The sequence below is a fragment of the Fringilla coelebs genome (assembly GCF_963513975.1).
Source record: "Fringilla coelebs genome assembly, chromosome: 2".
Classification (NCBI taxonomy): Eukaryota; Metazoa; Chordata; class Aves; order Passeriformes; family Fringillidae; genus Fringilla; species Fringilla coelebs.
In genome coordinates, this window is record NC_140029.1 from 21,424,090 (window position 1) to 21,450,625 (window position 26,536).

General features: G+C 38.1%; 1 protein-coding gene across 1 annotated transcript in view; it reads left to right on the forward strand.

Annotated features, from left to right (window-relative positions):
- Nucleotides 1–26,536, forward strand: part of ANOS1 (anosmin 1) — a gene marked incomplete at both ends in the record, with an annotated part of 126,712 nt that overhangs the window by 66,652 nt on the left and 33,524 nt on the right. The window contains 4 exons of the mRNA XM_084227024.1: nt 2,853–2,915; nt 6,275–6,497; nt 11,089–11,273; nt 18,019–18,148. Coding sequence (XP_084083150.1) covers nt 2,853–2,915; nt 6,275–6,497; nt 11,089–11,273; nt 18,019–18,148 — 601 coding nt within the window. The remainder of the gene's footprint in view (nt 1–2,852; nt 2,916–6,274; nt 6,498–11,088; nt 11,274–18,018; nt 18,149–26,536) is intronic.

Genomic DNA, 26,536 nt, shown 5'->3' on the forward strand with positions numbered 1-26,536 from the left:
TGGCTCATCCTGCCTCAGCAGTGCAGAGCCCAGTGTGGTGCCAGGGCAGGTGACTGGAGCTCCAAGGGACCAGTGGCACCTGCCAGGTGGATGGTGGGGTGCTCCCTGTGCCACTGCCCTGCTGCCTGCTGGAGGTCTGCCATCTTCATGCCTAAGCTTAGCTTCTGTGGGCAGGTGGCTGTGTCTGCAAGGTATTTTTTATTAGATAAAGTAGAGCCCAAGTAGAGCCCAAACCAGCTGCCAGCTGCTCTCTGCCCAGATTGCTTCTTATTCTGAATCAGATCACCATGCAATGGGAGGGATCTCAGGATCTCAGCTTGTTTACATTTTAAGTCAAGGACTTAAAATGTAAACAAGCTGAGATCCTGAGATCTTAAAAATGTGAGACCTTAAAAATGTGAGACCTGGATCCAAGTTTTCGATGTTTCTATTTCCCACTTCAGGGAAACCTCATAACAGGTTAGCCAAGAGGAGGAATGTAGCCATGATATTTTCTGAAAAATCCTTTCCTTAGGATTTTTTCTCCTAAGAAGCTGAGAGGCCTCAGGAACAAAATGTAAGCAATGATTATCTGCTGCTGTGGAATGTAACAGGTGGATCAGTGATTGGTCTCATGTGGTTGTTTCTAATGAATGGCCAATCACAGTCCAGCTGTCCAGACTGTCTCGGTTGGACACAAGCCTTTTTTATCATTCCTTTTCTATTCTTAGCTAAGCCTTCTGATAAAATCTTTCCTTCTATTCTTTTAGTATAGTTTTAATATAATATATAAAATAAAATAATAAATCGAGCCTTTTGAAACATGGAGTCAACATTCTCGTCTCTTCCCTCATCCTGGGACCCCTGCCAACACCACCACAGATAAATGCACAGACCTGTGTTTGTGAGGTGTCCTCATCTTTACTATTGCAAGGTTAATAGCTATCTCTTTAGCAAGCCAGTTCCAGATCTTGGCAACTTTTCTGTCTGCTAGCAGCTGCTCTTCACCCAACGTGTGCAGTGGTAGAGCTCCACTAAAGGCAGGCAGGTGCCTTCTGCAGCTGCCCATGGTGCCAGGCTAGCCCAGTGCTCTGGGGACTCCTCATACAGCAGCAGCAGGGAGATTATTTTTGTTTATGTAAGTGTTGAGGTACGTGTGTACCCCAGCCAGAGTCTGTAAGAGCCTCACAGGCCTTATGGCAGGCTCCATCCTCTCTTTTCCTTGACACATTCCAAGAGCAGTTGGAGTGCAGGGTGCTGCTCAGCCCTGGTTCCTCTTGTCCATCTTCCCTTGAAGATGCCCATTGTCTCTGCCTGTCCTGAGGCAGGAGCTGCTGGGCCCAGTGAAAGCAGCCTGGGCTTTTGTAAGCACTTTCAAGTGACTTTTGAAACAGAGTGACAGCCAGAGGAGGTGTCAGGTGCTGGAGCCTGACTTGCACTGGAGATACAGACTGGTACAAGCACCTTGAACAAACCTGGCAGTCTTGGGCATCACCGACAAAGTCACAGAATGGTCAAAATGTCTCTCATTATCTGTTTAAACCACTTATACCTCAGCAATTTTTGGACTAAAGTCGTTAAACAGGAGAGCTGTAAAATGACATGACAGTGGAATTGAGCTCAAATGTGCAGTATCTATACCACAGGAGGAAACACACTGTGGAATTAATTGAATTTACTGACTTCAGTGACATTTGATAATGTATCCTTCTAATTAATCTGTATACGACACGTGAATTTTGAAGAGCTAGAAACTGAGTCTAAAATATCAATATCAATATATATATATATATATATATATATATATATATATATATATAAAAGGAAAATGCTTAAGTGGTATCTTTTTTTCTGAAATATGTAGCCTCTGTGACTAATGGTTTTATTACATTTTTAGGCTTTGTTGCTAGTAAGAAAAGTGCTTCATTTCAAAACACTATTGTTTTTATTGATGATACAGGTGTACCACTGAGGACCAGCCTATATGTATTCATTTTTGATTTTGAATAGCATAAATGTGTATTGATCCAATCTAATACTGTGCATAAAAGGAAACTACATAAATACTGCATTTCATGTCAAAGGTCTTTAGTTTTGGTACAATAAGTACCTAAAGTATCTTTCCATATTACCAGGAGGAGTAGGTATCATTAGCTCCCAACAATGCTAGTATTTTTCAACGTTTTGTGTTTAACAAAGGAAGAGAAAAGGTTTCTGGATGTGAGTCTGAATTTATGTTTCAGCTGTTGTAAATGCTCTTAACAGTGTGATTTTTCTTTAGGCTGTGTGAAGCTTAGCTCTGTATCTCAGCTCTCTGTGTAACCATTGCAGCAGAGGTTGAAGGTGAAATAGTGATAATATGGTACTTGAAATAAAGTGATTTTGCTAATAGACCAGTGAACATTATCCATTTATACAGAAATTGTGTTTTAACCTCTGCTGAGTTTACTCCATAGCTTGATGAAGTAGTTTCTTGCTTGGGAAGGAAATGTCTACTTTAGGCTGGACAGTGAGGAAAAGATTTCATTCTCTATAGTTTAGAGCAGTGCTTTTGGCATTGTCCCTGTGATCCAGGAACATGGTGTTACATGGTATTAAGACCTACATCCAGTAAGTTGGAAAATAGGATGGCATAAAAGACAAGTGAGTCAATTGCCTTGTACTGTAAGAAATACTGAAAATATTTCTTGTGATCTAACCATGACTTCTCGTGACCTTGTGCTGACACCATGACTCAATGACACAATTTTATCCCCAGGAGAAGTGGATTATTAACTTCCTGTGGGCCGAAAAACTGGAGAAGAAATAAGGTTATTTGTGGTTGTTTACTTCATTCTCTTTCTGACACTTCTCTGCCTCCTGATTCTTCCTAGTGCCTGGAGCCCTGCAAAGAGTCCTGGGACCTGAAGAAAAACCATTGCCAAAGCTTCTGTGAGGTAGGTCAGCCCAAGGGCACGCTTTCTCACTTTGTTCTAGCAGTCTCTTTAATTTAAATTATTGGCTTCAAGGAGACAGCTGAAAACCATGGTATTTTTGCAGCATTTGCCTTCATTTGAAAGGATACACATTTAACAACGTAGCCATATTAATTTTGAGTTAAGAAAGGGTTTTTTTCTGACCAAATGATTTATCTCAACTTGTAAAGACTCGATGCAGTCACACTTCCATAGCCTCTCAGAAGGTGCCCTGATATCCCTCCTCTAAGATGCTATTTCTACCACTTGCCCTTCTGTCTTTTCTGACTATGTGTAAGAAAGACAATCTTTGTTTGAAAGATAAAATATTATTGTGTGAAAAATCCTTGTGAGGGATAGCTAGAACAGATGACTTTTCTGTATGTCAAAGCCAGTCTGATTTATAAAAGAGTAGTTCCCCAGGAGTAACTGGATTGAAGTTCAGAAGACTAATATCAAAATATGGAATTATTCAAGAGCAAATGTTTTGAAAACTATTTTTGAATCATCTATCAGAATAATCTGTGAAGAAGCAAACCTGAATCAGTCAAACTAGAACAAAGAAGGACATTTTTTATTGGATTTGAAACATGGCTCTGACTTGGTGGAAGTGATCTTTTGCAGTTCCTAAGTGGTTTTCAGTTCAAAATGGAAGTATCAGCTCAATAGAAATTTGCCATATTATAAAAAAGGTTCAAATATATTCAAGTCTATGAAAGTGAGTTCTTAGGAAGATTTTAATCTTTTCCTATAAAAAAATTAGAAATTACCTTACTTGATATACTGATCTTACTGGTACACTGATTTAACTCCTCCTCTTCACTGTGGACACTTTTTTTCTGGTGTAAGAGAATGCCCTACGTTTAAATTATTTTAAGCATCATGGAAATGATTAGGAAAAGCTGTAATTTCAACTAAAAAAAAAGATGCAGCAATGTGATAATAGGGATTACTGAATAACTGATCTATGGAGTAACAACAGAAGACAAAATAAAGGTTTCTCATGAAAACCAAGCCTTGTAAGAGTTTTTTATCTCAGGTTATTTGCTATTTTCACATTTACAAAGTTCTAGAGCACTGTAAAAAATCCGTTTTAGTGGATCTAATTTGTGTTGTTCTTGAATATCGCTCTTCACTCAGACTATATGTTTCCAGATATGGGTGAAAATTTGTATAAAATTGGTTTAAAAGGAAAACATTTGTAGAACACTGTTCTGTTGTAGTTAAAAACAGTGAGCATCCTTCTTTGATTAGTGTTTTGTGGTTAAAGCTAAATTTAGAACTTCAAAGGCCCATAATGAGGAGCAGCACATTTAGCAGCTAACTGAAAAATGAGCTGTGAAATAGGGTGAGGAGGAGAAGCCTTGAGGACGTATTATGCCTCAGGGAGCTATAACATTTTTAATTAAGTAGCTGCAAATTTGTGATGTTTTAGGATTTGAAATTAGCTTCAAACACAAAAGCCCGGGACCACTTTACTTTATCTCAGACTCATGCATACTCCGTGGACATTGATTGAGTGAAAGGAAGCTGTTTTCCTGTGAGAAATCCTGTTTTCAATCTTTTTGCATTTTGTAAAAAATCTGGAAGCAACAATTTAGCTTAGTGTTTCTCTAAGTTCATGTGTTACTTCTTATTTACCAAATGACTGTATTACTGGATGTTAAAGGGAACCTTATGTCTGAGGGACAATTTATCTGATTCCTTGCTTTTGTTTTTGGTTTGTTTTTCTTTTTTCCTGTAAACTTAGTTTCCTACTCATTTAGCTTTTTAATTGGTTAACCATGGCATCAGGTGCATTCCAGTGGGGGGAACAGCAGGAGTGCAGGTCCAGGAGTCACCGGGGGCAGTAGGAGGCAAAGAGGCTGCTCATTTCTGCAGCATTTTGGGTGGTTAAAACCTGTAACACCCAAACCCATGCCTGAAAGCTTGGTTCAAAATTCAGCTCATTTCTGCAGCATTTTGGGTGGTTAAAACCTGTAACACCCAAATCCATGCCTGAAAGCTTGGTTCAAAATTCAGCTCATTTCTGCAGCATTTTGGGTGGTTAAAACCTGTAACACCCAAATCCATGCCTGAAAGCTTGGTTCAAAATTCTGGACTGTTGTGTATGAAAAATGGGAGAGGTAATGTAGGGATACATTCTTGTGCCCCAGTGACTTTAGAGAATAGTCTGTGAAACACCTGGGCCTCTGTAATAGCCAAGGCTTCTTCACTTCACCAGAAATATGAGAAGAGTGAAAACAAGAAAGTAAAACATTGGAATATGGAAGAAGTTTCAGAAGTTATGTGGCTAGTTGGATATAGAGGGTGGGTTGTAACTCCTGTGTAGGTTTAGGAACCTGTAAATCAGATCTGTCAGGGTGGAAGGGGTTTGGTTGCTCTGGTATGGCAGGGCCAGCTACAGACAGTGCCAGTTCCATGCTGCAGTCATTCTGAGGGAATCACTCAGCTGGTTCTGCACCAAACTAAACAAAGAGGAGATGTGATTTCCATGTCATGCACCATATTCTCCCAGGGCTGTAGAAGCTGTTTTAAATACTGAAGCTATTTTAAATACTGTTTTAAGTGGACCTTGCAAACCTCTGAGTATTACATATGCTGTAAAATGTCTGTGCATTCAAGCATCTTCTTCAATATTTAGGACTAGATTTCTCAAGTAAGTAGCATTCACTTTGATCTTTAATCAATATCTTTAAAGCTTATTTTAATTTTATTTTCTGCTGATCATTCTATCATAAATGCAGTTCCAGTTCCATGAAGAATTATACAATTTCTAATATGCTGGCAAGAACATAAAGATGCTGCAAAATTTTCTCTTAGCCAACTTAGTTCAAACAGTATAATGAAACAAGATTTCTCTTATTTATCTAGAATGGCATTACATCAGATATTGTGGGGAAAGTGTTGTAAAGTACAGAGGAAAGAATGTGGGGTAGTCCAAAAGCAGCAGACTGTCTGACCATTGCTTCCCCTTTGTTTTGGGAGTGTTTTTAATCTGTCATTGAGCAACTTTATAGCCAGTCAATGTGAGGAAAACAAGGGAAAGCTGGCAGATATAAACAACATAGTTCCATTAAATATGGTGGTCTTACTTGAGGGAATTCATCATTCTCTACTTGGAATGCTTTTACAGAAGTGGCTTCAATATATAAATATTCAGGGATAGTCTTGCAAGTCTTGCAAAAGCTGGAAATCTGAATAATCCTTTAGGAGGTCTTGGAAAATTTATAACATTTTTTCTTTGATGGGGTTTGGTTGGGTTTTTTGTTGGTTTTGGGTTTTTTTTTTTTTTTGACTGTTCCTGTTGAAAACATACCCTTCTTCTGTTTTCCTTTTAGCCTCTTTTCCCCAAGAAGAATTATGAATGCCTAACTAGCTGTGAATTCCTTAAGTACATCCTGTCTGTGAAGCAAGGGGACTGCCCAGCACCTGAGAAGGCCAGTGGTTTTGCAGCTGCCTGTGTTGAAAGCTGTGAAGCTGATATTGAATGTTCTGGAGTGAAGAAATGCTGTTCCAATGGATGTGGTCACACGTGCCAAATTCCAAAAAATCTGTATAAAGGTAGAGATTATTAATATGTGCTCATACTGGGCTGACAGCTTCAGGCTCTGGTGGTCTCCTAGTAAACCAGGAGTCCCATTTGATGGGAGTTTGTATGGATGGGAAGAAGAAGGAGAGGTACCTGCAGAGATGTGGCTGCACAGTGAAAGGGGGGAAAACCAGAGAGAAATGTTGCTTAAATTTCTGATTTTTTCCCCCTTATGAAGCCCATGTCTGGAAATCTGTGGAATGTAAATTTGTGGCTATTATGAGTCATCTTAAGCAGAACAAACTTTGCCAATTTAAGTGAAATCTCGCTTTATATGGTGAGATAAGAGAGAATGCAGCAGGAAAATATTTAATGATAAACAGTTCAGGTCCTATTAATCAGAAATAACATTTATGTCTACAAGCCAAGCAGATGGGACTACCAAGTAGGAACTGTGAAATAATCTGGTAAAAGAAAAATCAACATAGAACAACGTAGTAAAAGATTATAATATCTGCATGCAGGTATGTATTAATTCATTATTTGAATCTAAGAAAATCTTATTCATAAATTTTTTATTGAGTCCTGAGATTCTGTGAATAAACCTTTTCTTTGACATCCTTCAAAAAGAACATATAAGCTAAGAAATTTTTTGCTTAGACAAATTTCAGAGTTTAATTTACTGGAATTTAAAAAAGGTTTACACACTTAAATATTTGAAAAATGTTCTCCTAATGCAGAAAAATAAGCATTTGTGAAAAGAATATTCTTTTACCACATGATTGATGTTTTTGTAAAAGACTCAATTCTTCTTATGTCAGTGATAAAAAATAAATATTATTCAGTTATTCACTTATTAATCAGATAGCATGGGCTCTCTGTGGGAGTCTAATCAGCAGAACCCTGGTCTAAGCTCCAGGCTTAGGTTTGAACCCATGCTTATTTCCAAGTGTGGATGGAAACATGATAAAATAGGTAAAGAAGGTGGTGAATTTATTTTTAAGTTCATTATTTTAACTAAAATATTAATAAATCTTTTTCAGTGTGTTCAGAAGGGAAACTCTCTTGTTTGCAGGATGCTTTAGAGCAGCTCCTTTAAAACTATAAGGAATTAGTACACACCAGCACATAGCACCTTTCAAAATGAAAGTTATTAAAATGGATCACTTATTTGTTTATTTTGTCTTATTGAGACAAATGACCAGAGTGGTAAACAGGCATTCATGTTGTGTGTGTAATGATTTACACATTCCATGCCACAACTGCAAAGCATTCCAGTAAATATAACAACTGGGAAAGGTAAAAACAAACAAGCAAATAAAACAAGATGAAATGCTCCTGGAGCTGACACGGCCTATGACAGGATATGATACACTGTGTAAGCACACACTGGAAGGTCTCCTCTGTTTGGCCTGATTAAATGGGAGCAGAGCTCACCTTCCCTAACATCTTATCACCCATCTGCAGGAGGTGCTGGCTTGTAAGAGCATATATGTCTTGTAGAGGAAGGGCAAGCTCAATACCCTACTGCCTTCTCAGCTGATGAATTCAGCTAATTAGCCTCTTCAACCTGTCTTTTTGCAACAAAAGACAAATAGAAGTGGAGCAGGCTTGCTATTCAATTCCTCCAGGGGTAAATGACCTTCCTGTCACTAAGGAAGAGCAAACTCTGCAAGCATGGCTAAGATCTAGTGAATAAGTTCAGTACTTATTCTTATCATTTTGACAGCACTCACAGCTTGAAAATGAACTCAGATTGAATCTAAGAGTCTGCAGAAGTTTCCACAGTTTTACTGTTGATCAAGTGCTGGAGAGTAGTTACAACAGTAGATGTAAAATTTCTGTCTGATTTGCTGGATTACCAAACTGAATTTGCCTTCTAGTACAGACTGCTAAAGTCCAATCCTAAAAAAAAAGTCAATGTAAGTACACTGCCACCAAAGACACATTACAAAGGTTTTTGGATTAATGGAACAAGTATATTTGCATCTCCATTGGGAGTATTACTAATTGGTTATGAAGTCTTCACATATTTATATCCCTTTAGTGGAGATATCAAATGTTCTCTTCTACCCTTCTGTCACTGGCCTCATCCCCCTTCTTTACACTGTCTCAACTAGTGAAGGACTTGAGAAAGTGTCTCTGCAAATCTGTGTAAAAAGAGGTAAATTGTGAAGGGAAGATTGGGACATTCAAAGGGTCTGATGATGTGGCAAGATTATAGTAGGATAACTGGGGTCAGGTGGTCACCCACAGTTTTATGACTCTTCATGCTTAGAGAAAAATAGTTTTGTATTACAAACATAGTGTCCAGTTTTCTAAGTGCTCACCTCTGAGTGCTTGCAGAACTGTGTTACAATTGTGTTGATGCCATGGGTGTACCCTTTACAAGGCACACCAATGGAGACATTTTCAGTTCTGGGGGAACCAATGTTTAAGATACAGGTTCTCATGACAGACCAATGTGCAGCTACTTTTCATGGCACTGAGGTGCATGTGCTGTTTGAAAGACACCTTTAGAGCCATTTTTCCTGGACTCTGCTATTGCACAGATACAGTGATCAGTGATTTGAATTCTTTGGTTAAGCACTGCAGACTCTGGACTAATGCAGACTTTGGAGCACTTTGGACTGAGGGCTAATTTGTTCCAGCACAAGGAAAGGGGCTGACCATTTACATAATAAAAGGCACATTGAAGAGTAATTGGATCTTCACATCTGGATATTAAACTGATGGTGCTGGTTCCACAGAAGTATTTTAAAGTGCACTTGTGCCGTGCTCTCATTGTTTGCGCTGCCGTGCTCCATCTGCACACGATTACATAACACTGAGATACTTGCAATCAAGTGAGTCCAACTGCCCCTAATGCAAAGCAGATGGAAGTTTTCTGAACATGCAAATTGTAGGATTATTGTGTATCATAACTAAAGAAGGATTTGCAAATGTGGAAATCCGAAGCCATGTTCGTGATGTCAGGCTAAGACATTAGGCTATTGAAGGATATCCAGGGTCTAAACTGCTGTGATAGCCACATTTAGGTACAGTATTTTTTTTTTTTTTCAGGTAGATTTTAGGTTTCTTGAAGATCTACAAGATGATTTTCATTTACCTTTATGTACTTGTATGCTCAGGCTTATAACAACACCCCTTAAAATGTAAAAGGGGTTTGTTCACTTGAGGAAATTTTGGTACTAAGTATTCTGTGAGAGACTGAGTAAGAAACAATTTCTCAAATCAATACATGCAGGTGGCCTTATGTGGACAGTCATGGAAACAACAAAATAACTAAAGTGCATAGGATAACTTGCTAAGAAGGTTTGTATGTCAACACAGAGATCTTATTTGTGACATACCCTCAAGTGACAAAATGCTGCACACTCAAATATAAATATTCCTAATGTCTGTCTAGGGAAATGTATCTCACACTTGATTTGTTGATTTAATCAAAAGGTGTCCAGTTTGAAGAGTTGTTTTTTCCTTCAAGCTACTGCAGATGTTTTCAAAAAGGTGATAACAGCATAAATAACCATCTTTTGGTGTCACTGTGTAATGAGAAATTACAGTAATATTTTAGAAATGTATCTTTTTCTCTGAAATGCAACAATTTGACAATATGCATAACATATCTATTCCAAGATGTCTTGGAATTACCTTTCCTAGCTCTTTAGGGAAGAGTGGAGAGTGACACATCATGAAGTGCAGCTGCAGCATGTGAGTCAATAAGATCATGCAGCCTCAGAGAAGCAAACAGCTTTCTTAGGTACATCAGACTATTGTAAGATGTATGAAATAATCACACTTCACTGGTCTGCACTGCTAAGAGCTTAGACACAGTCTGTGTCCACTTTTAGGCTTGTCTCTGGAGAAGGGCTCAAAGCTGGAGAATCTCCAGAGGCCACTGCAAGAGTGAACAGGGGTCTGGGAAGACTGATTTTAATTGGACATGGAGTGCACTGTGGTTATTAGACTGAAGAAGAAAACATTCAGAAGCATGAGAACAGTCTTGTGGTACATGAAAAGCTTCTCCATGGATAACAGAAAGAATCTGTTCCCCATGATCCATGAACATCTTGGACCACTACTGAGTTTGTGAAGCAGCTGAGGAGACTAAACCAGGCAGCCAGAAAGCTTTCTTGTAGCAAGGATGGGGAAGGAGTGAAACAGACTACTATGTGATGCTATGGAAATTTTGTTACTGACTGTGTTTAAGGATAAATTGGGTGAAAAACTGAACATCAGGTACAGCTGATTCTGCTTTGGAGCAAAGGGATCTTTCTCCCAGTTGTATTGGGCAAATGTTCTCTGGAAAGTCCGTTTTAGTTTATAACTTTCATGTCCTTCAGTTTTTTAATGAAATAAATAAATAATTCTGAAGATATTTTTGAAACAAATTTTAATGTTAACAGAGATGGGTTAGCTAGGAACAGTTCTGAAACTTCTATGCTTATCATTCCTCCCTTTTTGGCGTTTTCTCTGATAAACAATCTTTTTTTTTCAATTATTGTTTATGCATCTTCAAATCTTCTATACATCTTCAAATTTTTTATATATCTTAATCTACAAATGGCTTAATCATATCTTGTAAATTACTCATATATTTTTATCTGTGCATTCCCACTACAGGTGTTCCACTGAAACCCCGGAAAGAATTAAAATTCATAGAACATCAGTCTGGAGACCTGGAGGTGAAGTGGTCTTCAAAATTCAATATTTCCATTGAGCCTGTCATCTATGTTGTTCAGAGGAGGTGGAATCAAGGGATCCATCCAAGTGAGGATGATGCTACGAACTGGCAAACTGTGGCACAGGTCAGTTCTCTGTAAGCAATATGGATCTAGTCTCAGAATATCACAAATCTCTTGAAAAATGTAGAATTAGAGACCAAAATCCATTCAAGGGAGCACATTAGGAACATAGTCCTTCTGAGTTTAGTGGGACTCATTGTACAGTGTCCAAAGCATGGCTTGATTCTTGTCAAAAGTTAGAACACCCAGCTGGTGAGAAGGCTATTTATTTTAAAAAAAAGCAAACAAAAAAAAAAAAACCAAAAAAAAAAAAAAAAAAACAAAAAAAAAACCAAAACCAAACCAAAACAAACCAAAAAAAAAAACCCCAGAGTGAAAAAAAATCACTAACACCTTTATTCTTTGTAAAGTTGTTTTTCTCAGGTGTGACCCTCCCAATTCAGAAAAGTTTATGATGTCATGCTCTTATCACTCAGTGCAATCCAGACTAAAAATGTAAGATTCATGAGCAAATGTTTCTTAATGAGAAGCAGCCAACAGAGCATAAATTTTCACTTAGTTCTTTCCCAGTTTCAATCTGTTTTTTGCCATGCTGACAGTCCACCTGGATGGCAGAGTTCCAATCGTTTATCTTACTGCTTCACCCTTATCCCTGCTGACAAGAAAAATAAAATGCTGATTTTGAAAAGATCTGCAAAGTATCATTACAGCTAGGGAAAAAAGGAAAGGGAGAATAAGTAGAACCATCCACAAAATAGAGTAAGGGATTTAAATTCTGTGACAGTTTGTGTTCATTCTCAATTCAGATTGTGTTGGAAAATGCTGTCTTACAAAAACATGAAGCTTGTGAGCCTGAACACTCAGAAGTGAATTTCTTACCTTCAGCATGGTGCTAGAGGGAGCTGTCACTATGTTGTAGTCTTGCTCAGGAAAAGCCCCCTGCAGCAGACCCTGGCAGGAAACCTTGCTTGTGCAAGCCCATGAGAGCATGTCCAAAACTGATCAAGTCACAGTGACTTATGATCTCTCCCTTGAGATGCAGGTCTTGAACCTGCAGTCTCCATTCCAGGAAACAAACTCCTGCCTTTGTTACAAGAAAAATACCAAGTAGAAAAAATGTGCCAGATCTGAGTTACTCTCCACTGATACTGAACCATGCCAGTGTGACAGACTGGAGAAGCTCAGCTGTTGTGGCTGGTGAATCCAGGCTGCAAAGGGAGGGCAGTGCTCTGCTATTTCTCATCACATTTCTGGGAACGTGCTCTATAGATGCTCCACGGTAGCTGACCATACATGAACCCTTGCCTTGCTGTGGATCTGCAGGTGGGTGTTTCAGAGTTGTGTTCCTGTGCTAGAGCAGTAAGAAGCCTGACAGCTGCCTTTTCTGGGGTCTGGTGAATGCAGGCAGAAGGGGCTGAGTTAACCACTGTGGTAGGAGAAGCCTCCTCCAGCTGACATCTTTCTGACAACTTCACTGTCCCTTCTGCATCACAGGAGACATGAATTTGATTGTGTGGTGGACCCCACTGGGGATGTCAGTTCAAAGCATGCTTCAGGATGCCTGACTGGCTTTGTGAGCTGTTTACACTTATGGGACGTGCAGGCTGGGCACCCTTGAGGGGTGCTAGTAATCAGAATTTGTGTCTTTAGAGAGTAGTGTACCTCTATGGTGTTTGTAGTTTTAGACATCCTACCAGGCAATCAAATTTGTTTGGCCAAATGAGATAGAATTTATTTTGCAATATCAGCAGCAAGGATGGATATCCAGTTTGACAACACTGATTGTGTGTACAGCCTCCAGGCTTTCCTTGTCTGTGTAACAGAGATGTTTTTCTTGTATGAGTCCAAAACATTGAGGTATGAGCCCTTAATTACAGGCAAAGGCTGAGAAGAGCTCAGCCATTTAGCTGAGAATTCCTGGAGCATCTCAGTCCAGGGGAGATGATTCTGGCTCTTGCTTTACTCTGCAGCTTAAGGTAGAGACTGTAAGAAGAGTAATCAAAGATCAAAAAAGCTGTGGGTGAGGATCTGATTTTCTCTATGCTAATACCTATATGTAGCATAAACAAATTTATTGTTTGCATCTTCTTATAAGAAATTTCATAATATTTAATCGGAGTTACTCATATTTTTTTCGTATGTCCAAGAACAAATGGGATTATAATTTTCAATAACTTTAAAGAGTTTAAATTTCAAAAAAATCTTGCTGTATTCTATTGCCCTTAGAGGAGCTAATTTGCAAGTAATTTCTCATGTTTGACACAAATTTTTACTTTGTATTGAAACAATAATTTTGAAAAAGTTTGTTTATTATTGTGCCGTGTTTTTTGTGTCATCTTCATGTTTTCTTTTTAAGGAAGAAGGATCAATCTATTACTATACTATATTACTCTCCAATTATATAAGGAAAGCAAACACATTGAAAACAATTTTAGTTTTTTTTTTACTTCTGGAGGAAGGGATTTTTAATGTTGTTTTTTTACTACATATTTTGGGGAAAATTTGATATGATTAACCGTTTGACTAATTTCCATTGGTTAATCTAAAAACTGTGGTAACTAAGATGCTAGTTGGCCAAGCTGGCTGTGATGTAGAGTGTCCTAAGTTTTATGTGAAGTTTCCTACAGTACTGTAACTTGAGATTTAGCCAGCTGATTTAACCTGCTGCATTATCCTATGGAAATACTGCATGTCTTGTGAGCAGACTTACCATTCCATTTGGTACTAATTCTCTCTAAAAATAGTAGCATTACTGTTTACATTGGAAATTCAGCTATTTAATCGTATTACTATAATATAATAAAGTTGATTAAAATATACCAGGCCAGTTATTTTCAGACAGAGCATGTCTGTGTTGTGTGAATGGATGTCATGTGTACACACACACACACACACATATATATATATACACACATATAGGCAGACAGTGATGAAGTACATTTATTAGTCTAGTCCATTACTAAAGCAAATAAGGGACAGTATTTACTGATAGCTTGATTGTGACAGACCTTAGTGCTTCACCTTGCAATTGTCTAAACTCTGTGGACAGCTAATCTGTTTCAAAAATAAAGCTTCTGAAACACCTGAAGTTCTGGTTCTGAAGATCACAAGGAAGTTCTCAGCCCATGAAAGTGAGAATTACCTGCTGGAGCTAACTAACAGTCCTGTACACTAAAGGTTTTTTTCTCCATCTCCTGGGGAGACTTGCTTTGGTAAGCAGTCTTAGAGAGTGCCCACCTTCTGTGGGATTGCATTCACATGAAGTAGGGCAGATCTGCTGTCCTTTGTTAGAGTAGTGGATACAACACTCAGAATTTCTTTTATACCAGAAGAAACATATACTCAGCTTTTTCTGATGCCCTGGGTGGTATCCCTTTACTTTTTGAAATGCAAATTCTTTTATCACTGTGTTGTTTCCAAAGGTGTAGAGCTGTGAACTCAGCAGGGTAAGGCTGTACTCTCCTATTTCTATTAAACCTTGGTGCAGAGAGGAGTCCAGGATTCATAGTGGGGGAAAAGTAGGGAATGAGCACAGTGTAACAGTCCATTGGTTACTGTAATCCTTGGATAGAGTCCTCTGTGCAAGTCTTTGCTGTGAAGAGTTCTTTGCACCAATTTTTAACATATATACATAACATATATCCACTGTTTGGAGTGTTGACACAAGAGTCCCACGTCAATGGTCAGATATTCTCTTTTCTTCTCCCTCCCAGTTGTAGTAAATCCCACCTTTCCCTTACAAGAAATTCTAACTTTCAGCCTTTCTTTTTCCAAGGAACAGTTTTGCATGTAGCTATATAGCATGTTGTAGCTCTAAATAGCATGCAACATCCAGGGTGCTAGGGAATATCTTCCCCTTGCCTCTCATAGAAAGGATGGCACTGAAGATAGGTCACCCATGCTCTGGGATGCTCTTGATCATTAGTAAGTTGTAGGAGCAGCAGAGGGAGGTCTCTGTAGCCATGATGAAGACAATAACTGTAATCCCCTTTTGCAGGACAGGATGAGGAGACTACTTAGAGGAAAGGGCTCAGGATTTAAAAAGCTAAGAGCTGCTGGAAGAGAAGTAGAATATTGTGAGTGCTTCCTAAATGGAGCAGCTCTGGGCAAATCTCAGCCAAATTTTTTCACAGAGAGCCCCACCTCTTTCTGCTTTCTGGCCACTGGAGGTGGCCTGTTGTCCCTTGGGTCTAAGATGAGGTCTTGAGAAGAGAGGTGTCATGGTATTATGTGTATTGGCCAGCTTCTGTCATTGAGATTACATGCTGCTCTTATATGAACTTGTATCCTAATGTAATTAATTGGGATTTTCCCTTGTCTTCATTGAACTTTGCATGATACTGAAGGTGACATGTTGACCAGTTGTTTTTTTCTTTCCTATTCAGACAGAATTTTAGGTGTGTGATGAAATTTAACCATTAGTTATTTGGTACCACTCAGCATAGCTTTCAGTGGGTTTAAATTAATGTGAAAGATATTGAAAGGACTCTGAATATTATGATCACAGCTACAAACATACTTAAGTAGTAGGAACTAACTAAACTAAAGAAATTAAACAAAAAATAAATAGATATACCATTAAGGTGGTGTAAGATATCTCAGCAGTACTTAGTTATTTCTAGAAATGTATTAATTCTATGTAAAAAATGCTTAGAGGTGCCAAAGTGGTTTATATCGTGGTAGTTGGAGGTAGATCTCCTGCATGCCATTGAGCTTAGCAGGAGCTTGGCCAACAAAATGAATTATGAAAGTTATAGGCCCAAGGCATATTCATAAGTTAAAATAATTTTGGCATTATGGATTGACAATTTATTTGCTTTTACATTATTTTGTGGTTGCCATGGGAAATTGACACAACTGAAATACTTTCTTTTAATCAACAGAATATGAGCTGATGGCAGTGACAGAAAACATTCCTTCGAGGAATTTGGGATTAAGTTTATTCAGATTATGCTTGCCTTGTAACAAAGTTCAGCAAGCATGTTTTTAAAACCCCAGAAGACTCTAACTAGTTATTTACGATTAAATATTGGTCCTGAACCTGTTTTCAGTTGCAGCTATAGGGGAGCTGGCTCTTGGTAAAAAATAGGATATTTGAGTGCTCCATAAAAGAACAATAATTGCAAAAGTTGATTCAGGTAGGCTCTTTCTTCCCTGGGGCAAACCTTGGATAATTCACTCTACAAGTAACATAAAGGTTAAAAAGGGAAAGGAGATGAGGTAGACTGTCAGGACTGTTACCCCTGCTTAAGCTGAGAAGAGAGTGGTTTGAATGGAGAGGGACTCTGAGTAGCAGCAATATATTATGGGCTCAGAGTCTGCAACACTCAGCAGTCTGAGAGCAGTCAATAATATGGTTTAGAAAGGGTCTCCTTTCCTTACATGCACACACAAATAAGATATTTGTTTCCCTAAATTTTGTTTGTCACCAAATGAAGAAACTAAGACCTACAAATTTTATTTTTCAGGGCTCTAAAAGGCCTTTGCTGAAGAGCTGAAGCAAACTCCTCAGTTTCTGGTTATCTGAGTTATGTCAGCAGCTTCTGGTTTCTTACACAGATTTGAAAGGGAGCAAAAAGCAGAAATTACATTGTCCCTTTTTCTTGGAACTACTTAGTATCATTAAAAGTATTGTTAAATCCTATACAGGGAAGTTGGCTTCTTGGAGTTGTATAAAACAAGCTTGTAAAAATAAATCGGTGTAGCAACATTTTTAATGAGCTTGCATGTTTGGTCAGTAATGGAAGTCAGTGATGATTGTATAATATATTTAGACATATATATGACAGCTGGTCGGGTTTGTGTGTTACTTTGATTAAAGAATTAAATCAAAATGTAGTAAACATGACATACTAAAGTAAATTGAAAACTGGATAATTGAGAGGTAATTGTAAAGTAAAATTTCCAAGTGGATGTGATTTTGATGAATTCTACAAAAATGCCACATCTTCTGTAGCTGGAAGTGATTCAGTGGTTACCAGGAGGCTGTGTTCAATTCTGCTGTTTGTACCTTAGGGAAAAAAAAAGAAAGAGTGCAAAAGATAGCTCTTCAAAAGTTTAATGGGGTAAAAAAAATGGAAGAAAACAGGGCTCAGAATAAGAATGTGTAAAGCACTTCCTACTGAAAGGGTTCAGAGTGTATTTATGCTTATGCCATATTTCAGTGGTTCTCCCCTCAGGACTTGGAAATTGAACTCATGACACTGGCAATCTCAGTAGGTGTTGCTGGAGAAAAGGTCAGCTCCTGTGACCTGAGAAAAGTCTTCAGGGAAGAGTTAAGGCTGTAAGTGTCTTTTTGACCTAAGTGCCAAAGATGTGAAGAAGGCTTACATTCATTATCTGGGAGTTTTGTGTTTCCTATGAACTAGAAAAAGCGGGTTCTCACAGCACTGGATTTCATTAAGCTATTTTGGACCCCTAATTCTCTGAGAACTGAGAATTGAGGAAATCAGTCCTGCCACCTGGGGCAACGAGTTCCCTGAAACATCACCTGAACAGTGAGACCCTAAACACTGGTGAAGGTTGTGATAACTACAAAACTAATTGTGTGAATTTAACAACACTTCACCTGTTTTCTAAAGGCTACTTTTTCCAGAAGAGACCTGCAATGCCCTGTAAAATGGGATGACTTTATCATTTTGCTCCCAGCTGTAAGTGCTTTGCAGTGCAGAGTGATGACTGGAGACAGGTGAGGTGGCTGCATACCAGGTGATGCTGGTGTGTGCTCAGCCAGACCGATGGGTGTTGCACAGCAGGTGGCAGGTACCCGTGTCAGAACACCCATGTAAGTGTGACATTTTCCCCCCAGACCACGGAGGAGCGCGTCCGGCTGCCGGACATCCGCGCCAGCAGGTGGTACCAGTTCCGCGTGGCTGCTGTGAACGTGCACGGCACCAGGGGCTTCACCGCGCCCAGCAAGCACTTCCGCTCCTCCAGAGGTGAGTTCTCCTCCTGCTGCCTGCTGCTCACCCTCCTCTCCCTCCCTCCTGGAGCGCAGCCTGCTGTTGTGGCAGAAGGTTTTGGGCGGGTGGGTTCTTGTGTAGTTTTGCCGCTGACTTTAGAAAGGGTGTGAGATTTGTTTGAAGTCAGCAAACAAATTAAAAGTTGAAGTGTCATTATTTCAGTAAGGGTCCCCATGAGTAAAACTCCTTTGAAACAATTTCCACGTGATTGGTATCAAACTACAAGGCCCTGACTGTGAAATAGAGAAGAACTTGGGTTTCAGTGTGTTAATCCAAGAGGTTTATTTCTTTTTTATTTTTTAGTTATGAGAAATATGTTTTTGTCAGATATTCAGTAGAGTATTGGTATAATTTGTTGCCTGTATCTAAATAATTGTAGCAGCATTGTTTTGATGGAACTTTGGACCCTCTTAATATAACTTTCCCCTTGCTAGAACTAATTGTAAGTGCTTAAGAGTGAAAAAGAGCATAAATGCAAAGCAGCGTGTTTCCGTTCATTAGAAAGGCATTTCTGATGATCCACAAAGTATTGTAGGAATTTTTGTTGATGTTTCTGGTTTTGCAACCGTTTGGGCAATGAAATAACTTTGAAAATTATTTCTGTACCAGTAAATGGTACATGAGGGATGGAGGAGATAGAAATGGTTCTCCCATCCTGTGAAGTTCCTGGCATTCTCCCTGGAGTGCTTTTGACCAACATGGAGAAGAATTTTCCCAAATGACTCTTAGGCATAGTATAGGGGTTAGCACAGGCCAGAAACTATTCCCATTAGACAGATGATCTGTATGTGGTCCCCCTCTCTTAAAGGCAGTCAATAATGTGGGTATATCCAGACCACACTAGTCGACTTTAGTGCCAAAGAATGAGATCCAGCACTCTTCACTCTACTAATAGGAGCAGTTTCTAATAGAAGGACTTGTTGTTATTTTAGTAGTGACAGAATCTTTACACTGGTATAACTTTGCATACTTTGAGGAATGTATTTCCTCCTCTTTCTGCAGACTGAATTATCTTCCAGGAAAAGCAGTTGCCATCTTTGGGTTCCTGTGCTGGCTTTTAGCTTACTCTTTGGCCATAGTCAGTCCTAGAAAAGAATCTTTTTGCTGGTGCATTTATAGAGGCATGCAAATGCTTTTGCCAGTATGGAAGGTTTAATCTCTGACTGAATAACTATATGTTAGCCTTAATAATTTTTTGGTGCCCTAGCCATTTTTGTGGTAGGAAGGTTGGCTAGCATAGCTGTCCCGTTACTTCTGTGACCACAAACCTTTTCATGCATAGAAGAAGTATTATTTTAAGAACTTATGATACTTAATTAACATACAATTTCAGAAACATAAAATAATACAGTTCCTTCGAGCTGTGTTGAATTTACTGGAAGAACTCTTCAGCAGCATGACCTTTCTTTTTACTTCTTGAACAGCACTTCAGTAGATACAGTAGAATCTGACACCAACTTTCTTTTAAATTGAGATCATTGACAGTTGTTTTATTGAATTTGTAAATATTTTCCAACTATTCTTCTTGGAAACTATTCTACAATTACAGAAAGGTATGTCATGGTAGCACTGAGGTTTTTGGCTTGAACATGACATTTTCAGGCAGGATTTGTAGTAATTTCAAAAAAATTGGCCCCCTACTGAGTGTGCTAGCCATGCTCAAAATACCATCCTTGGTAAGGAACGTAAGAATGTCCATGGTAAGATATCCTGAAGGCCTCTTTAGCCCAGAATCTGACCCCACCCAGAGGTGGGTTTCTGGATAACAGTGTAAGAGCAGGATAAGGACATAGGGGTGTTTCTTCAGAATAGTCTCCCAGCTGGCAGTAATTTGCCTTTCAGGAACTTGTGGTTCTGAAATCATTACATGAATACCGGAGTCCTCTTGTGGTCTCTGCAGCTACCCCTGAAGCACTTGCTGTCCTTGAGAACTGCTCACAGCTCACAGTGGAGATGGAGAGCCCTCTTAGGGCTTTGTGACAAGGGCAGTGGCAGTCAGTAGTACCTCTGCATGCTCTTGCCTAATAATGTTTGATAATGGCGGCAAGTATGTAGCCTTCTTCAAAAGGCTTCTGTAACTCTCAAAATAACTGTTTTCAAATCTGAACTGTAGCCCTTGGCAGAGGATTGTGAATTGACAGACAAGCAGCAGGGAGTTCAGTTAGCTATCAGCTTCACAGCCCAGATCAGCCTATGCTGGCAGCTCGTTTGGCCATTCCAGGGGCTGTGGAACTGCCAGTGGTTGTTATAAAGATGTCAGGTTTGCCAGATGAAATGTGCAGTCACTCCAGGTGACTCACATGAAGATGCTGCTGGGTGCTGAGTGCTGGGAATGGTACTGGGATGCCTCTGTGGCTGTCTTTGAGCCTCCATATCCCCAGGTGAGCCGTCAGAGTGGTAACAGTTACAGTGTCACACTAACATTTAATTATTCCTTTGGAGCTCAGTGGGAAATGACAGCCCCTGCCTGGTAGAGAGGCAAGAAACTGCTGCTCAGATATGCCTAGTTTTTTCAGTGCCAGCATCTACTGGCCCCTGCTGAGCTCCTACAGGCACATTTAACCTCCAGTTTGGAAAAGAAAAGTGGATTTTGGCACATCACCTTTGGAAGTTTGCTGCCTTTCTGTGCTATGTTTGTGTGAAGCGTGGACAGAATTTCACATCAGTGTTTCACTTCACCCTGTTGTGCCAAGACCAAGAGAAGATTATTATCTTGGTCAAACTTAGCAGAAGGTTTCTTCAAAAATAAACCCTTTGATCAGGAAACATGACAGTAATTTCTAAGGCAGTTTCTCACGCAAGATACTGAACTTCTACCAATTGCTCATAAGTAATAATGAATAGAAAATTATTTGGGTTTGTTTTTTCCTTTAAAGAGGGACAAATATGATATTTAATCTGTATCTAGGAAGAAGTATGGCACCACAAAGTCTCTGTCACTAAATATTTTAAGATGTTAAGAGAAATATTCAAAAACGTGCTGTAATTACTTAGAAAGAGAATTTTTGTCTGGTTACCACAATACTTTTTATACTGTTTTGTCTTTTTGAAAATGCAAGAAACATGCTCTCTAAGTGGACACAGCAAAATAAGGTTTTGTTTTATTCAAAATGATGTTAAGTCTTCTGAGGTAATTTCCATTACCTTATTTATCACTAAACAAAACTCCTCATTTTCCAAAGTAATTTAATTTCTCAGTCATGAAAAAGACAAAACTAGAAAAACAAGAATATTTCATCAAACATTTCAACTTGTCATTCTTCATCTAGTTGAGTTTTGAGGTGTGATCTACTGCAGGTTTGGATGCTTTTATGCCATAAACATTTGAGGTGAAGGTTTATTAGCTGTTCTGCACTGCCTCGTGTGTTCATCGAGGATGAACATTAATTTGTTGGCATTAATTTGTAAATAGTAAATAGAGTGACACGGCTGAGAATTTCTGAAATATTCAAAGCTTAGGCAGAGCTCCTTTTTTAATGCTGTTTATTTACTTTTTATAAAGGAAAAAAAGGGTTTGCATGTACTTGTCTGACATGACCCTTCACAGGGAATAAAGTGAAGCTTTGTTTTGCCAAAATATGACTCCAAAATTACAAGAAACACAGGTTGGACTAGATCAGTCTGTGGTGGAGTGGCTGGAAAATTAAGTGAATATTGCACCTAGCAAGTGGATTCTTTCATATGACTGGGACTGTGCACATCGACTTTTACATTGATACTGTCAACAAAAATTGATCAAAATTTTCTGCTATTTTGGCAATGGTTTCCACTTCTTTTTTCAGGGCTTTTTAATTTTGTGTGCTTTCCTTTGATCTTTAATTGAGTGGCAACAATTTCCAATAACAGCAATAAAATAAGGTAACTGAATGCCTGACAGAACATTTTTGATCCATAAGGATACAAATATCCTTCTATTCATATTTGGACTGGCTCTCTCCAAGCTGTTTCCTTTCTTCTGGAAGCAGGAGAGAACTGTTCCTACAATCCATAAATTAGTCTCCTTGGATGAAAACTACCTGTGTTTTTCTTCCAGTAAGCAGGCACTGGATAGCTTAACCTGACTGGTCAGAAGCTGCTTGGCACTAGTAATACAATTTCTAATTTGTTGCATTTGGTTCAGAGTACTTGGGCTATTTTCCCCCTAGCTTTTTATAATTTGTGATGGGAATGAACTCCCAGTACCAGAGACTTGAGTTAACTCTAAGACTCAGTGTTAGGCATTTCTATGTCATTATTATCTCACTGGTCTGTGGGCAGGTACTGTGCCATTTCCAGATGCAAGAAGATCAACACAATGAGCCCAAACCATCTGACCCTTCCACCTCTGCTGAAGGTTTTTATCTTCACCATGAAGGCAATTGCCAGCATACACTGGATAGATTGTCAAGCAAAAGGAAGCAGACAACATTGTTTTCACAGCACATAAGTACCAGGCTGGATGTGATTTCATGCATACATTACTGAGTGTTAGAAAAACCAGAACAGACACCCACTCATGGCAATAAAATTCTTTCTGTTGCTCCTTTGAGACCAATGATTTTTTTATGCTGTTGCACAGCTGGTTTATGTGTGCCATTTCCATAGGGCAGAGCCAGTCCTCCTGCTTACACCATGGAACTGTTTAATGGTTGGAAACTTGTCTGTAGAGCAACTTCAGCAGACTTTTAGAGTTGGAAGGTCTCATGTTTGAAAGATAGCAATGGGAGATCTATTTTAAGTCAGGAAAAATGCTCTATAAAAAAATAATTTAAATTATTGTTACACTTGCTCTCACTTTTACAGCTCAGGATGAGAATTGTGATTCCAATGCCATTATTCCCCTCTCTGACACCTCTTCCAAATCATTTACTGTTTTCACTACAGTTGCCACGTTGAAAGACAAAGTGGATGCACTGAAGCAGTGTATGATGTGATTCATGTGTATAGCTGGTCCATACTGTTTTTTAAGGTTTTGCAAAGGAATTTGAAAATACTATTGATTTAAAGAATTTTGGAAAATATAAACTATTACTATGTTCACAAATATGAGTGTGGGAAGATGTTCATTTTGAAATGGCGATGATGTGAGTGTTTTCTTTCTTTCATTTATTTGCAGCAAGAAATCCTCCCTTTTGGGGACTGCAGACAGAATTTTGCTTGTGATGGCTGAGTAGCCAGCAAGACAGGAATTTAAGTCCTTTGGGTATACTCAAGCCAAATACAATCCAGACAAATGGAGTACTTATCCCATGTGCTGGAACAGCAGCTTCAGCCTTGACCTAATGAAGCTATCATTTCTAGCAGTGAAAAGCGATTTACTTGTCAGGCTGCTGAGACCAGAATTTTTTAGGAGTTGAGGACAGCTGTCTATGCCAAATACTAGGATATATAGAATGACTTGTATTTTATTGCCTTGTATAAACTGCAAGGGAAAAGCTGCAACTAGCATTGCTCTTTCTGCAAACCAAAGACTGATTTAACACTCAGATAAATTCATATATATAAAGTATCAGTACTTTGCATTCGAAAAACTGGCAGCAGTTTCCATTCCAGTAATTTTACATCTGTGTATCTGAATTATACATGTGGGCAGTCAGTCAAAGGGATCACAGGTATATGAAGGCAAACAGTAGAATGGCTATTAGCTTTATAGTCAGCAGAATGTCACTTCAGCTTTATAGTTAGGTTAACAAACACCTTATGTAGTCAGCTGTATGATTCAGTACCAGTTATTAGACCTTGAAGTATTTTAGCAGAAGTTGTATAGTGCTTTTAATGTCTGCATGGACATAAGTATAACAGACCACCTTGTAGAAGCCTGACTTTTCCATTCAATAATGCAGAAAAAAACAACTAATCTGTTATGTGGTAACTGGCTGGCATGCATTGTAGAGGAGCATGCTCATAAACATGTCACAGGTTTTTTTTTGGTTTTCTGGGTTCTTGCTTTTTTGGGAGGCCTAGGGGTGTAGGGTTTTTTTGAGTGCTTTCTTTGAATGTGGGGTTTGGGTTGTTTGGTTTTTCTTCCTGTTAACAGAGATCACATTATCTTACCCTGCTATTCCTTCTCACTTATCTGCTTTGCTGGTGAAACTAAATTCTTTCAAATGAAGAAACAGTTCATATTCTTGGGTTCTTAACTTACAAAATGATCATTCTGTCACTTGTAATAGTGATGACTGTCACAGGAATATATCAAAATAGATGAAGAAATTATATAGTGGTATTGAAATACTTCATATGGAATGGATCCCAATCTGATATAAAATGCTCACTGTCTTAATATTTCAGGTAATACACCCCAAATTCATGAAATAATTTACTCGTGCATCCATACAAAAAGACAGGTTTTTCTTTCAGTTGATTAAATGCAAAACTGAAATAAGTTTTATCTTTGATATTTTTTTATCTATACAGCTAATTATTTTCTTAATCTGTCTACTAGTTTTAATTAAGCTCTTGTAGAAAATGTGTTACTTTCTGTGTCTCACCTTTTCATGTCTGTTAGCTGCACATCTCCTCCTTTATGTCTTCTACCACCACCACTGTTCTTGTTCAAAGGCATTTTTATGGATGACATTTGAGAGGCTTACAAAGAGTCTTTGAAGAAAGAGGGCACTCAGGAAAATATCTGCTATTGCTGTATTATTTCACGTGTATACTCCTTCAGAGAGGACATTCCTTCTATCCTTAACTGTAATTACCCAATGATTTTTAATGCAATGTTTGTATTCTCACACAGCAAAGTAGAAAAATTCATAGATTTTCTTTCAAATGTGGATCAGCATTTTGACTGCTGCCTGGACTGTGTCTAGTGAGCACAGAAGAAATTATATTGATAACGTTTTCAATAATCTGTGCATTATAGAAACTACAGATACATTGGTGCTGTAGAATTTAGAAGAAATGATTATTTGTTTCAGTACACACATAGTTCTTTCTAACTGCTTTCTTTTGCTGGAATGGACATATAAACATTTGAATAGAAAAAAATCTAAATTTGTACATTAGTTTTTAGACCTACAAAAAATTGGTGAAGAGAACTTAAAAATGTTTTTAATCATTTAATACACTTTGTCCAAAAGAGCTATTTCATATAACTTTTTAATATTTTTAAAAGTACTCTCTATCTCTTGTAGATGCAGAATGAGGACAAACATGTTTTATAAGTTGAATTATTTTTGCTTATATCTGACCATTTGGGAAGATATATTCTCTGAAACACTTTATTTTATCCCATATGTTTTGTATACATAATACATGATGCATAGCACTTCTGGGAGATAACCTGAATAATTCACCTACAGTAATATGATCATGTTGCACTTCAGGTTATAAATGTTTTATATCCCTAATCCAATGTCATATAAGATATAAAAGCCCCTAACATTTCAAATCAGTGGAGAGGAATGCTTAATAAATGTCTTATATATGTGAATCATGATTCTCTTTATATTTAGTTTACCTAAATTACATTTTATACTTACCTTTTAAATAACAGAAGTAAAAGAAAAATTGTATGAGAGAATAGTACAAACTATTTAGCTGATTTTTTTCTTTAATTCTGGAATAAATAGTTTAGTATACTTTTAAGATGGAGTGGTTGGCAGTTTCACAGGTGAGGAAATAAGCATAATAACAGACCTTCTCCAAAGCCAGAAAAAATAAACACAACTGACTTGCTAGTGGATTAAAAAACACTAGTGAGAAGTGAGGCATTATTACTATTTGGAAATTATATTCAATTTCCAGAATTCTTAAGTATGCTTTGTAACTTTTATGGCCAAAATTTAGATTGAATTGTATGTGTGAGGAAACAGGGACATCCATTACTATTTAACTAAAATGGAATGTGTGAGGAAACAGGAGTATCCATTGTTATTTCAGCAAAAGTCCTGTTTAATAACAGGAATAAGAAATTTTTTCACATCTGCTGTTCTTTAAAAGGGAAATGCTGTCTTTATTAATTCTGAATGTGTCTTTTTTTTAAACTAAATGATAGAATTTTTCAGTGAGACCATTTGTCATAGGGATTATCTGATGAATTGAGTATGCCTGGAATGTTTATTTAATAGCTCATTTTCCAATTTAAAATAATGCAGGTGAACCATATAGTAAATTAATGAATGATGTCTCCTCCTCACACCTCCAGTTTTATTTCTGGCAAATAAGTTATGGCTCATATGGCTGTACATTGATAACATGTCTTAATTGCTATGAATTTCCTTTATTCTTCTGATATGCTTTTAATTTTTTTTTTTTTTTTTGGTCTCACTGCTTACTTCTATGTAAATTTTGTTTTTGCAGTTTCCTTGTATTTTGTCATCAATTTTTGGCTGACAGAGACATTTTAAAAAGGGTAGAAATTAAAAAGTCGAATTATAA